The sequence below is a fragment of the Dipodomys ordii genome, unplaced genomic scaffold, assembly GCF_000151885.1.
Source record: "Dipodomys ordii isolate 6190 unplaced genomic scaffold, Dord_2.0 Scaffold25, whole genome shotgun sequence".
In the NCBI taxonomy this organism is placed as follows: domain Eukaryota; kingdom Metazoa; phylum Chordata; class Mammalia; order Rodentia; family Heteromyidae; genus Dipodomys; species Dipodomys ordii.
In genome coordinates, this window is record NW_012267241.1 from 20615921 (window position 1) to 20630157 (window position 14237).

The following is a 14237-nucleotide window of genomic DNA, read 5'->3' on the forward strand; positions in this document are numbered from 1 at the left end:
CTCTGGCCCCGCGCACGCCTCCGCGCTCCGCCCCGCCACAGAGCCCCCGCCGGGCGAGAGCGACTCCACATCCGGGTACGGCCGCACCCCAAGGCCGGAGCAGCCCCTTCTCGGAGCCCAGGAGGGATCGCCAGCAGTGCTAGTAGGGTGGGAGCGTTCGGGAGAGGAGCGCGATCCGGGAAAGAAAGAAGAAAACCGATCCCTAAGCGTCTTCCCCGGGCCCAAGGAGAATGCGCATGCGCAAGGTCCCAGTAAAAGTGGTGGAAAGCCCAACCTCGGTGTGGAGCGTTTTAGGGGTGGAGCCCTAGAGTTGTCTCTCGGTGGATGCGGAGCTTCCCATTGGCTGTGAGGGAAGCGAAGGGGCCATCCTGGAGGCGGGGCTAGAGGAAGTAAGGACCGAACGCTTGCTGAGGCCGCAGCTGCGAGGCCCATCTTTTAGGAGCGTTCCTAGGTGTGCGGTGTCGGGATTTAGGATTTCATATTTCGTCTTCCTTTTTAACGGGGGATGGGTAGGATAGACTGCAGCACAGATTAAGAGCTACCCGTATTCTCTGCAGGTTAAAAGCTGCAAACCAGAGAGGGTGATTGGTGATATGCTTTTTAGATGAGTGGTCTGAATGTATACTACTGTGGAGGCCTTTGAAAGGTGTGTGTCTCTTGCCTTGGAAAGCCAAGGTAGTAAGTAGACTCCAAAACTTGCTTGTTCCATAACTACCCCTTCCCAGGGCGTCAGTTAGCCCCTAATAGCCAAATACACCTGGAAAGGAAAATAAGAAGACCCAAAGTGGGTTCTGATAGTTATTACTCAAATGGCCTTAGAAGAATGATGTGTGAGAGAGGGAGTGGGGAGAGATCGTGGGGCTTGAACCCTAGGACCAGATCAATGTCCCTGGGCTTTTGTGCGTAAGGATAGCGTTCTCCAACTTGCACCATAGCTCCATTTCCAGGTTTTCTGATGGTTAATTGAATATAAGCATCTCATGGACTTTCCTGCTCCAGCAGTCTTTGAACCATGATCCTCAGATCTCAGCCTCCCGAGTAGGATTACAGGTGTGAGCCACTCCCACCCTGCAGAAATGACTTTTTTAAGCCATTATTTCCACAGCCCAAGCAGGACTGATTGTTGATACTATCGATTTCCCCCAGAGCCCAGGGAGGAGACAATGAATGAATAATAAAGTAGGGGGGGGAAGACAACAGGTGTAAAATGGATCAAGTGAATTATCATGTAGTGAGATAAGAGAAGTGCCCTTAGTTTTTTATGAAGATAACAAGAAAATAACAATTATTGAGAGCCAAATGCCAAATCCGGGTAATTTTAAAGTGTAGAGTTTAAATTTTCCCCCTCAGGATAACGCAGCCAGTCTCGTTTATTTTTCAAAATACTTTCACCTGAAATATCTTAAATGTTTATGGCCAAACCTACTCAACTGTATCTAAGCAATTAAAGGCAGTTAAATATTTCTGCTCTACTATTTCTCTGTTTTCAAAATCCTTTCTGGTTTCCTTTTTATCCCAATGAATTGATTTTATGAATTACTCAATTGGTTGGTTTTTTTTTAATTTTAGTATTGAAAAGGGGCCCTGTTGAGTTATAGTATTGACTTTTAAAGCTAAATTAATTCCAAGAAAGCCATCTGAGATGTCAGATCCTTAACCTGTATTTTACATTAATGTCAATCTAGTTAAGAACATGTATAACAAATTAGCAAGGTGTAAAATCTGCTGATGGGAAAGGGGAAAACATGTTTTTTTGTGTTTGATTCACCTAGGAGTTTTATGATTATTATGACATAGTCTAATATTTAAATAAATTTTGATGAGGAGATGTGCAAGGGATTGAATTCAAGACTTTGCAAATGCTAAGTACATGCTGTACCTTTGAGCTACACCTAGCTCTTTTATTTTTCCTACCAGAGATTCTTGTTGTTTCGTTATTGTTGCTGGAACAGAGTTTCTCTATGTAGTCCAGACTGGCCTCAAATTCAAAATCCTTCTGCCACAGTCTCCCTGGGTTACAGGCACATCCAGCTAGTACCAGAGATTTTTTAATACTAGCATTTTCCCTTAAATGAATAGTTGTAATGCCTTAAACTGGGAAGGGCTCTTAAGAGGTGATTTAGAAGCCAGGCTGGGTGGTGCAAGCTTGCAATCCTAGCACTTGGGGAACTGAGATAAGAAAATCAGGAGTTCAGGGCCAGCCTGGGCTATATAACCAGACCCTGTTTCAACAAGTCAGGGTAGAGTGGAATGAGATGGTCTGGGCTAGAACTTTTCTTTTTGTCGTTGTCCTTTTATGTCTTTGTTCCCTCCCTGCACATCAAACTGGAGGCTACTTGCAGTCTATGCTTCCACCTGCCACGACAAGAATCTATAGGAATCATCAAAACCTCTGAAATAACTTTGAGCACAAGAATAAAAACTCCAGTGGGCTGGGAAGGTGGCTCCGTGGTAGAGCGCTTGCCTTGCATGCATGAGGCCCTGGGTTCGATTCCTCAGCACCATATAAGCAAAAAGAAAAAAGCTGGAAGTGGCGCTGTGGCTTAAATGGTAGAGCGCTAGCCTTGAGCTGAAGAGCTAAGGGACAGCGCCCAGGCCCAGAGTTCAGGCCCCACGACCGGACCCAAAAAAAAAAAAAAGAATAAAAACTCCATATTAGCCCAATCCTTATATTTGAAATGATTAAAGTGAAGCTGATACTGGTTAAATAACTTGTCTAGGAATGCAGAGGAACTAAGTTACAACCTGCCGAAAGAAATACAGGGCATATTTTTTTCATATATGAACATGCTTTTAGCCATCGATTCCCTCATTAAATGTGTTGTGAATTTCTAACATGATTGTGTTGCTTAGATTGTTACAATGCTTTCGTTTCCCAAGGATCTCCAAATGTTTTCAGTCATATGTCTTTTCAGAACAACAACAAAAAAATTTATTAGGGTGCCAGTGATTCACACCTGTACTCCTAGCTACTCAAGAGACTGAAATCTGGAATATCCTGCAAAAATAAAAGCTGGAAGTGGAGGTATGGCTCAAATTATAATGCACCACCCATGAGCAAAAAAGCTGAGTGAGAGTGAGTGAAAGGCCTAGAGTTCAAACCCCAGTACTGCCATTAAAAAGACTTACAGAAAAATTTTTTATATTTCTTCTGTCAAAGTAACATTTCTGTATCTAGAACTGTTTAAGTTGGTATGCTCCAAAGTGGTTACACCCAATTCTGGAGACCACAGGGTCATAAATGTGTCTTATTTTTTAGAACACAGTCATTTTTACACATATGCTTACTTATCTGCCCATTTGCTAAGAGATATTTAAGGTCACTCACTACTTAAAAGACAAACCCTTGCCCCAGAACTTAAATTAGTTGTTTTGTTCACATGTTATTCTACTATGAATTTCTAACTGCTGTTAGGTGTAATATTTGGACAATAACTTTATTAGGATAACATTATCTTCTGTAACAAACAGACCTCCAACATACAAGGAAACAAAAAATATGAACTCAGATTGAGTTTTATTTCCCAGTCATATGATAGCCTAATGCTTCCCACCATATGGTTATTCAGGGGCTCATGCTGCTATTCAGACATCCCCTAAGACTGACAATGTGTAGCTGAAGGAAGGAAAGGAGAATAGAAAGGCCATTCTCAACATCCTGGACCCAAATTGTTCTAAATCACCCAGTCCTTTTCTGTCTTCTAGAATTCAACTACTTGTAGTTGAAAGGAAAGAGAAATGTAGTGTCCAAGCTGAGACATATCCAAGAAGAATGGTATATCAGTTAGTGTCCACGTAGAAAAACAGAAAATACTTATTCCCATTAAAGAAATTCAACATAGCAAATTACTTGTAAAAATGTGATAAGGAGCCAGGCAACAATAACTCATACCTATAATCCTAGCTACCCAGAGGGCTTAGATCTGAAAATCATGGTTCAAACCTAGGCTGGGCAGGGAAGTCAGACTCATCTCCAGTTAACCACCAGAAAGCCAAGTGTAGAACCATGGTTTAAGTGGTAAAATACCAGCCTTGAGCAAAGAAGCTAAGGTACAAGCCAGGCACTGGTGGTCCACACTTGTAATCCTAGCTACTCAGGAGGCTAAGATCTGAGGGTCATGGTTCAAAGCCAGTCTGGGCAGAGAAGTCTGTGTGACTCTTATCTCCAATATATCCTCAGAAAAAAAAATCCAGCAGTGGCACTGTGACCCAAAGGGTAGAGTGCCTCGAGCTTAAAGCTTAGGGATAGCTCTCAGACCCTGAGTTCAAGCCTCAGGACCAGCACCAAAACAAACAACAACAAAAAAAACTAAGGTACAGTGCTAAGGCCCTAAATTCAAATCCGGGTATTAACATAAATTATTTAAGTGTCAGAAAGGCTGAAGAAGCTAAAATGAAACATTTCATCCAGTCTAGAGGAGCAAAAAGTGCTTGGAGATCCCTGGGACCCATCATCCCTGCGCCATTGAGGCTGCTGGATAAACTTCTCCTGATGTTGGAACTGCTTCTGTTTTGCACTGAGGATCCTCATTCACCCTGAGACTGAAACTAAGAGTGCAGTCACCTATGTCATCTACCACGGTCACTTCCCTGACAAAGTCAGAGCTCCATGAGCACAGGGCATGCCCCGGTGCTACAGTTGCTAAAAACTGCCCAGCCTGCATAGAAACCCAGAAGTATGAAACAAAAACGACCTGTTCTTTCTTGGGTCAGTCTCCCATCTGTCTCCACCCTTTAGATGGAAAAACTATTTTAGCCATTCTGACATGTCTGAACTTCCACATCATGCATCTGCTTAGGAAAATGCAAATATTCAAGATAAAATGAAGATACCTTCATAATCTCTTCAAAAAGAGGAGGTATAAAGTAAGCCACATCCATTGCCATACCCCATATCTAAGAGATATTAACTCCACTTACAGTTCAGTCACAATCCTACCTATTTTGAAAACTACATTAACAACTAAATTAACAACCACCAGCAAAATTGGCAGATCTTTTGTTAAATTAGCCACACACAAAAAAGTCCATTGTGATGCTATTTATCTGTAATCCTAGCACTAGGAAGAGGAAACAGAAGACCATAAGTTCTAAGAAAGCTTGTTCTATGATAGCAAGCCCTTGTTGCAAAGAAAAGGAAATGGCAAACAGATAATGAGAAAAGAGAAGCCGCAAACAACCACCAATAATTCTTATATAAAATAGGAGAAAAGAGAAAGAAGGAAAATAGTTACCTAAAAATTGTATTATGTTGGTTATGTCCTCATAAAAGATATATTGAAAGCTGGGTACTGATGGCTTACATCTGTAATCCCAGCTACTCAGAAGGCTGAGCTCTGAGGATCACCGCTGAAAGCCAGCCAAAGCAGGAAAGTCTGTGAGACTCTTCACTTAACCACCATAAAACTGGAAATGGTGCTGTGGCTCAAAGTGGTAGAGCACTAGTGCCTTGAGCACAAAAGCTCAGTGACAGTGCCCAGGCTCTGAGTTCAAACTCTATGACATACCAAAAAAAAAAAAAGAAAAGAAAAAAAATATGTTAATCCAGATGCCAGTGGCTTATACTTATAATCTTAGCTATTCAGAAGACTGAGAGCTGAGGATTGTGGTTTGAAGCCAGACTGGGCAAGAAATTCCATGAGACTCTTATTTTCAATTAACCAGCAAAACACTGGAAATAGAGCTATGGCTCAAGTGCAGAGTGCCAGCCTTGAGCACAAAATATCAGGGACAGTGCCCAGGCCCTGAGTTCAAGCCCTGGCCCCAACATCAAAAAAGTTCTAACCTTTGAATGTGACCTTATTTGAAAATAAGGTTGTCAATATACTAAGTAAATAAGGTCACATTCGAGGGAATACTAAAAATCCAGTCTCTGGTGTCATTAAAGAAGAAGAGGGATTTAGACACAAAGACAAACTAGGAAAAAAAAAAAAAGACAAACCAGAAAGAAGGCATGTGATGACAGGCAGAGACTGGAATAATGCAACTATAGGACAAGAGATGCCAAGGATTTACAACAAACAATATAAAGAAGCTAGGGGAAAAAAAACAAGAAAGAATAGTTCCTTAGACCCTTCAGAAAAAAAGCATGGATATAGTAATAACTTGATTTCAGATTTTTGGCTTTCAGAACTGTGAAACTATAAATTTCTATCATTTTACTCCATGACTAAATACTTAATTCTGGAGTCTATAAGAACACCATATATTGGTCGTAAGTGCTTACAGTAGCCCTAGGAAATGAATACAAGAAAAAGGCAAAAAAAAAAAAGCATAGATGTACCTATTCTCACTGCTGTCACTACTTATAAGGTCTTTGTTGATATGTCTACTTCCTCTTTCCAGTATACACAGCCCACATTTCCTTTTCTTCTACAAGCACATCAACAAATCAGAGTCCCCATACCTGGCAAGTAACCCAAATCTTCAGTCCTAAAGGACTTCATTGTCAGTCCTTAGAAGATTGCTGTAGTATGATGATTAATTTTATGTGCCAGCTTAACTGGGCCAGAGGATCTGACAATTAGTCCAACAGTCTTCTGAGTGTGTTTGTAATGGGTGTTTTTGTGACATTAACATTTGAGTTGCTGCATTGAGTAAAACAGACTATCCTCACCTCCCTAATATGGGTGAGCCTTCTCCAATCCATTGAAGACCTAACTAGAACAAATTGGAAAAGAGGGAACATCTGCCTGACTATGTGAGCTAGGACATTTGTCTGTTCTGTTCTTTTGGTTCAAAGTGAAACATTGGCTCTTAAGTCTCAAGTCTATCTACCAGCTTAAATAGAACTCACACAATCAGCTCTCTTGGTTCTCAGGTGTTTGAGTCAGGCTTAGACTAAAATTATGCATCAATTCTCCTGGATCTCCAGTTTGCATACTTCAGCACTTGGGATGTAGCCTCCATAAACATGGAGTATTTCTTGTAATAAATATTATATATATAATATAGACATGCACATACACAAATAGATCTGTATATAATACATAAGAATGCATGTGGGTAAAAATATATGTGTATACATATATATGTGTGCAAATATGTATACCATATACACATATATAAAAATGTGTATGTATATAATCAATATGATGTTGTAATTGTAATGTGATGTCCTATAAGATGCTAAGACAATCAAGGGCCCTGCAAAACATGACAAAGCAGGAGACTTGATACAGCTCTGAGGAAAGGTACTGGAGATGACATGGCTGCCCCTGATAGGACCTAGCAGCTAGGTGAAAGTTGTATGCTAACAGCAAATACTTGTCTGATGATTCTGATACAAAGCACTTTTATGTCAACAGCTATAGTAGCTGCAGGTTCAGTTGCTGCAGTAAAGAAGCTGCATCTAGAATGGCAGCTGCAAAGGAATCCCCATGTGAATAAATTTACAGTAATGCATGGAACTCATCTTTCTTTTCAAGCTAAATAGGCCAATTACATAGAAGGTGATAGAAATGCTATCCTTGCAGTTTTCAAGTCTTTGATGTTGGCACTCTGCAATTTTCCTAAGGATGTGGTGTTGCTTTTGGCTTGCCTTTTGGTCTGAAAAGGTAGTTACAAGACTCCTATTTGGACTCCCTTATTGTAATGTCTCACTCCACAATTCAAGGAGCCAGTATGTGTGTTATTCCAGCTGCTAAGAATATCTATTCCAAGTGTGCTTTCAGAAATGAAGAAAATCACCTCTAGCCAAACTAGTTTGGAAACTGAGACAAAACAATTGCTTAAACTCAGGAGTTACAGGCCAGCTTTAAAAAATCCAGAAACTAGAGAAATAAATTTAGTAATACCATAGGGATTTTTTAATTTTTATTTTGGGGTGTGTGTGTGAGAGAGAGAGAAAGACAGACAGACAGAGACAGAGACAGAGATAGAGACAGAGGCAGAGACAGAAAGACAGACACAGACATAGAGACACAGAGAGAGAGAGAGCTGGTATGATGCTGTCTCTTTGCTTTTTCACTTAAGGCTAGCACTCTATCACTTGAGCCACATCTCTACTTTTGGCTTTTTGGTGGTTAATTGAAGATAAAACTCAGAGCTCAGCCTCCTGACTAGCTAAGATTACAAGCATGAGCAGCTAGGATTATGGCTTAGAGTTTTATTATTGTCTTTAAGTAGTTGTACAAAGGAGTTTCAATTCAGCATAACAATTTACGAGTACAATGCATCTTCATCAGTGACACTGCTTCCTTCATTATCCTCCATCTCTTCAACACCCCCCCATCCTCCAAAGTTATCTGGTTACATGTTCACATATGTACATTGACTATTAATGATGGTATTCATTCACTCTTCTCTCTCCATTCATCTTGGAATTACTATAATGTACAGGAGCTCAAACTTCACCTGACTCTGACCAAGGGACCACAGAGTTTCTTGGGCCTTACAGCAATTAGCTGTGGGGATTTCTCAAAGAAAAATTTCCCTTTCCCTAGTGCCCATCACTCTGAAAAAATGGCTTCTAGATTTTTTTGAGAGAGAAAAAGGAGAAAAAAATATAAAACACATTTCTTTATGTCACAGGCTATGTCGCAGGGTCCTACTTTTTTTTTTTTTGGGTCCGATCGTGGGGCCTGAACTCTGGGTCTGGGCGCTGTCCCTCAGCTCTTCAGCTCAAGGCTAGCACTCTACCACTCCAGCCACAGCACCACTTCCAGCTTTTTTTCTTTTTGATTATGTGGTGCTGAGGAATCGAACCCAGGGCCTCAGGCATGCAAGGCAAGCGCTCTACCACTGAGCCACCTTCCCATCCCAGGGTCCTGCTTCTTGGGGACCCATAGAATGGCTTCTGTCCAGACACTGGAAGAAAGTTATTCCTCATATCATGACTCAGGTTAGAGTTCTGCTTACCATAGCTAGAGTTTCTCACATTTGACAGGTCAAAAATTACTTAGGTAACATGCCATCTCCTTAGTTCATTGTGATTAACAGCCACCACCAATGAACTACATGAATCAAAACATTCTGATTGCCAGGCGATGGTGACCCACACCTGTAATCCTAGCTTCTAAGGAGGCTGAGATCTAAGGATCATGGTCAAAGCCAGCCCAGGTAGGAAAGTCCATGAGACCCTTATCTCCAATAAACCACCAGAAAACCAGAAGTGGTGCTGTGGCTCAAGTGGTAGGATAGAGTGCTAGCCTTGAGCTGAAGAGCTCAGGAACAGTGACCAGGCCCAGAGTTCAAGCCCCATCATCAACAACAACAAAAAATCTCACTGCCACTCAGACCCCATTGTCCAATTCAGTTACTGCATTCACCTTGGCTGTGGTGATTATGCACAGACCTGCCCTTTCTATTAGTCTGGATTGAAATTAAAAAACACAGTAGTTAACTCTGTCATCATTCCTCACTTGGAAGTCATCAATAAGCTTCTGAAATATACTGCCATTCCTTTATTGATGCATTTATTATTCCTGTTGTTATTATTGCCATTTGTTAAATTTTAAATAAGGGATTTTATCTCGACATTTCCATATATGCATATAACATACTATGATCATATTCACTCCCACTACTACTCTTTCTTATCTTCCTCTCCATTTTGCCTTTCCTTTCCACTTCTCTAGTGCTTCCCCTTTAAATTTCATAAACATGGTTATTTTCTTTTCTTTTAGCTTCCACAAATGAGAAAAACATGTGATGCTTGTCTTTGTGGGACTAGCTTATTTCACTTAACATGATGTTCTCCAGATCCATCCATTTTCCAGCAAATGGCATGATTTCAGTCCTCTTAATGGCTGAGTGAAACTCTACAAGGAAACATTTCTCAATGGCTTAGTCACAAGAATGTCCTCAGGGAAAACTCTTCCTGCTCTGTAGGCTTTTGTGCTCCTTTCTGGAACACAAACAGGAAAGGGCTGGAGATTTAGCTGAATGGTAGAAGGCTTGCCTAACATACTCCAACCCATAGGTTTGGTCTCCAGAACTATTTTTTAAAAATTAGGGAAATATTAGCATCTCAACCTATTGCAAGTAAGCTATCATTTTAGTTCATTTTCAGTCGGCCAATTTGCAACATGAGCTACAGATAGTCTTTGAAAACTCTGGTAAGAGCTGGGAGCCAGTGACTCATGCCTGTAATCCTAGCTAAGCAGGAGGCTGAGATGTGAGGATCATGGTTCAAAGACAGCCTGCGTGTAAAAGTCCTTGAGACTCTTTATCTCCAATAAACCACCAGAAAACCAGAAGTGGTGCTGTGGATCAAGTGGTAGAGTGCTAACTTTGAACTGAAGAGCTGAGCAACATTGCCTAGACCTAGAGTCCAAGTCCCATGACTGACCAAAAAAAAAAACAAAAACCCAAAACCTCTGGTATGTGCTTCTATGTTGCTCGATGCAGACCAGTTCATTGGTAAGTGCAATTCTCTTTTGTTTAGCACTTCAAGAAGTCATTCTTACACATATATATTCTTACATCTATATTAATATACATTTGCAAAATTTTGCAACATATCACTCATGTATCACATGACAGGAAGATGCATTTTATGCAATGTTGTTATTGTACAAATGTCAACAAACATCATTGTAACATACATCATTGTATAGAAGGCTACACACCTAGACTATATGTTTAAGTCACCATTGCATATGCTGTACATCATTGACTGAAACATTGTTATACAGGAAATGTCTTAATTTGTTTCTTTTTTTAATCTATAAAACCCCAGGCCAAAAAATAAACCAATTCAAATAAAGTAACTACAAGGTTATCATACAATGAAGCCTCCTCTCTTTAGATCCTGGAAAAAGGAGTATTTTGGTTAAAAAAAAAAAAAACTCGGGGAGGGGGTAGAATATTACTCTACAATAAAAATAACATTGTAAGGAAATTTACTCATTACCTGACTCATGGAATTATAAGCTCTCTGTATATCACCTTTATAATAACAATAATGAATAAAAAGGAACAAGTTATTAATACTTGGAACAACTTGGATGGATTTCCAGGGCATTCTCTCTGTTATACACTGTATGTTTCCACTTACTTAACTTTTTAAAATGGTACTAGAATTTGGATTCAAGGGCTTTGTGCTTGCTGGTAGAGGCATGAAGATGCCATTTTGGAGGTTAAAGGCCCTTACCAGACATAAGCGCTTTGATACTGAACTTGCCAGCAACCAGTACTATGAGGAATAAATTTCTATTCTTTATAAATTACCCAAATTACTGTGTCACAGCAGCCTACATGTACTAAGCTACCATGTCCCTCACTAACCAAGCTCTAACTCTATTGAAGGAAGTCATGAGCCCAACTAAGAAGTACTTTACCCCAAGTCCTGTGGAAGTGGTGTGTCCAAAGACCATTCGGTACAATAAGGTGTAAGCAGAGTGTGGCACTTCAGGTGGCTCCTTAAATGCGTTTTAGCTAATCTCTTCTATCTCCAGCCCTTTTGCTTTTCTTTCCCCCTTGTGCCTGCTTAACATGTAGTTGAAATGACTGGGAGAGTCTGAAAGCAGCTACAAGAGTCACACACTAAGAAGCAGGACGTAGCAGCCTAGAAGAACACTGAAAACATCTTTTGAACTACTACCATAGCCCTAGATTTATGTGCTTTCAGACTGTCACATGAAAGAAAAATAATGTCCTATCTTAATTAGCTCCATGCAACCTCTTTGCCACATCACTCTTTCAACATATTTATCATATATGGAGGACAGATGGACCAATGCCTACAAGAATATATGATGAGGAATAGATTTGCAAGGTAGAAAAGACTTGAGCTTGTTTAACTGCTGCTAAGAAAGTGGCTCATTGCCCCCTGTATCCTCAAGAAGCCTCATGGTGACACAAATCAGATTATAATAATAGACTGGAGAATGGAAACAATTCAAGGAGACAGTGCAGTCTGCAGTTATAGATAATAAGATAATAGGAAAGGATTTCTTGATTAGAAAGGTCTCATTCTCCTGACCTCAAGAACCATATCTTGTCTATCATATAGTGTGTGTATAGGTAAGTTTAGAAATAAAAAACTTGAATGAAAGTTGGGTAAAAGTAGTTCATGCCTATAATCCTAGCTACTCAGGAAGCTGAGATATGAGGATTCCAGTTCAAAGCCAGCTTAGGCAGGAAAGTACATGAGACACTTATCTCCAATTAACCACCAGAAAACTGAAAATATCACTGTGGCTCAAAGTGGTAGAGCACTAGCCTTGAGGGAAAAAAAAAGCTCAGTTGCCTTGTTTTTTAGAACAGATTTTAGCACATGCTTGCAATGTTTCACATGACCATTCCACACTTATTTATTATGATAAATTCACAAGCTATTTGGGAATTAATAAGACAGGGTGTTTTTTACAGATGTCAAAGCATCTAAAAATATTTTGTTTTCCAACTCCAGATACTCAAAAGATTGCATTTTTTTCAAATAGAGAGAAAAAAAGGTGAAATTATATCGCAATTCAGTTAAGATCATTTTTATCTCAGTCTATCACACTTAGAACCTATGTAATCTTTCCTCCCTTAATTCCTCTCTTAATTTTTCCTTCCTTCCTTCCTTCCTTCCTTCCTTCCTTCCTTCCTTCCTTCCTTCCTTCCTTTCTGTTTTACACAAAGTACGTTTTTAGCTTACCCCTAAGGAAGGAGAAACAAAGATCATTAGCTTTATGTTCTACCGGTTGGGTTACACTCTGTAAATTAGTCCCCTCTATAGGAAAATATTCCCAAATGACAACAGTTACCTTGGAGGAAGCAGGGATAATTTATCTCCCTATTATGGATACGACTTGGCTCCTATGTTCTGAATCCAATAAACACACATTGATGCTGACTGAAACTGTTAGCAGATTTCCACTTAAAACTCCAATGATAAGCTTAAACAGTACAGATTGGGAGTCAGGGCTGGAGCCACAGTTCAGGTGTCTCATGATGACTCTGTGATCCTTCAAGGTATTCAACTTAGGTCTTCCCTAGGCCTCTCCATGGGTCCCACACATACATTCCAACATGACTTCTTTTTGTTTTCTATATTTTAATTCTTTTCATCTTCAGGATATTTTATCTCCAATTCTTAGGACAGAGTGCTCCTACAAAAGATGTATTTCAGTTGGAAACCAGATTGTTAGTGTTAAAGTTAGAACGACAATTATTGTAGTAAGGTTTAGAACTAAGGTTGGGATCATAATAGTTTGTCAAAAAGTAACTTAATGGAAAGTGGTGCTGTGGTTCAAATGTGCTAGCCTTGAGCTAAAGAGCTCAGGGACAGCACCCAGGCCCAGAGTTTAAGCCCCATGACTGATCAAAAAGAAAAGAGTAACTTAATATCATTTGTAATTTCATATAAGAATCCATATAGAACTATAATATAATATTTTTAATTGAATATAACCTGAATATCTTTTCATTAAGTATATGTCCTTTGATATTTTTGGTTTTGATATTCTCTGTAAATGCAGATTAACCTGTCTAACTTATCCTCTGCCTGACTTGTTATTGATTTCCCATGACTTTGAGAGGGGTAGGATATTGGATGTATCCTAATGCACATAGAATTATGCTTTATTCAAAAATGAAAGAAGATGGGCTGGGAAGGTGGCTCAGTGGTAGAGCGCTTGCCTTGCATGCCTGAGGCCCTGGGTTTGATTCCTCAGCACCACATAAGCAAAAAGAAAAAAGCTGGAAGTGGTGTTGTGGTTCAAGTGGTAGAGCGCTAGCCTTGAGCTGAAGAGCTGAGGGACAGCACCCAGGCCCAGAGTTCAGGCCCCATGACCAGACCAAAAAAAAAAAAAAACTTAAAGAAGATAAGCCAGAAACACTGCTAAGAGGTTTAATTCTTACTTATAAACCCTAAACCCTAGGGAATAAACATAAAAGTTATAATCTGAATTCATGTTAACTTACCCTAGATACACAGGAGGATAAAGAAACAAATATACACATATGTGTTAGTGTACACACAGATATAATCTATCCCTACAGAATAAGAGGACCCAGACCTAAAAGCAATGATATTCAAATAACAATGGGTGTATCTAGCACCCAGATAGTAGTTCCTAAATACCATTCCTTACCCTAACTAATCAGGGGACTAAGATATAAGGATCATGGATTGAAGCCAACAGGGGCAAGAAAGGCTGTGAGATTCTAATCTCCAGTTAACCAGCAAAAAACCATGCGTGGAAGTGTGGCACCAGTGGTAGAAGTCCAGTCCTGAGTGAAAAAGCTAAGGGATAGCACCCAGGCCCTGAATTCTAGGCCTAGTACCAGCGCACGCACACACACAC

At 40.0% G+C, this 14237-nt stretch overlaps 1 protein-coding gene across 1 annotated transcript in view; it reads right to left on the reverse strand.

Annotated features, from left to right (window-relative positions):
* The window catches only part of Mib1 (mindbomb E3 ubiquitin protein ligase 1), a 117597-nt gene extending 117165 nt beyond the window's left edge, over positions 1-432 (reverse strand). The window contains exon 1 of the mRNA XM_013014821.1: positions 17-432. Coding sequence (XP_012870275.1) covers positions 17-432 — 416 coding nt within the window. The remainder of the gene's footprint in view (positions 1-16) is intronic.
* Positions 433-14237: the final 13805 nt, after the last annotated feature.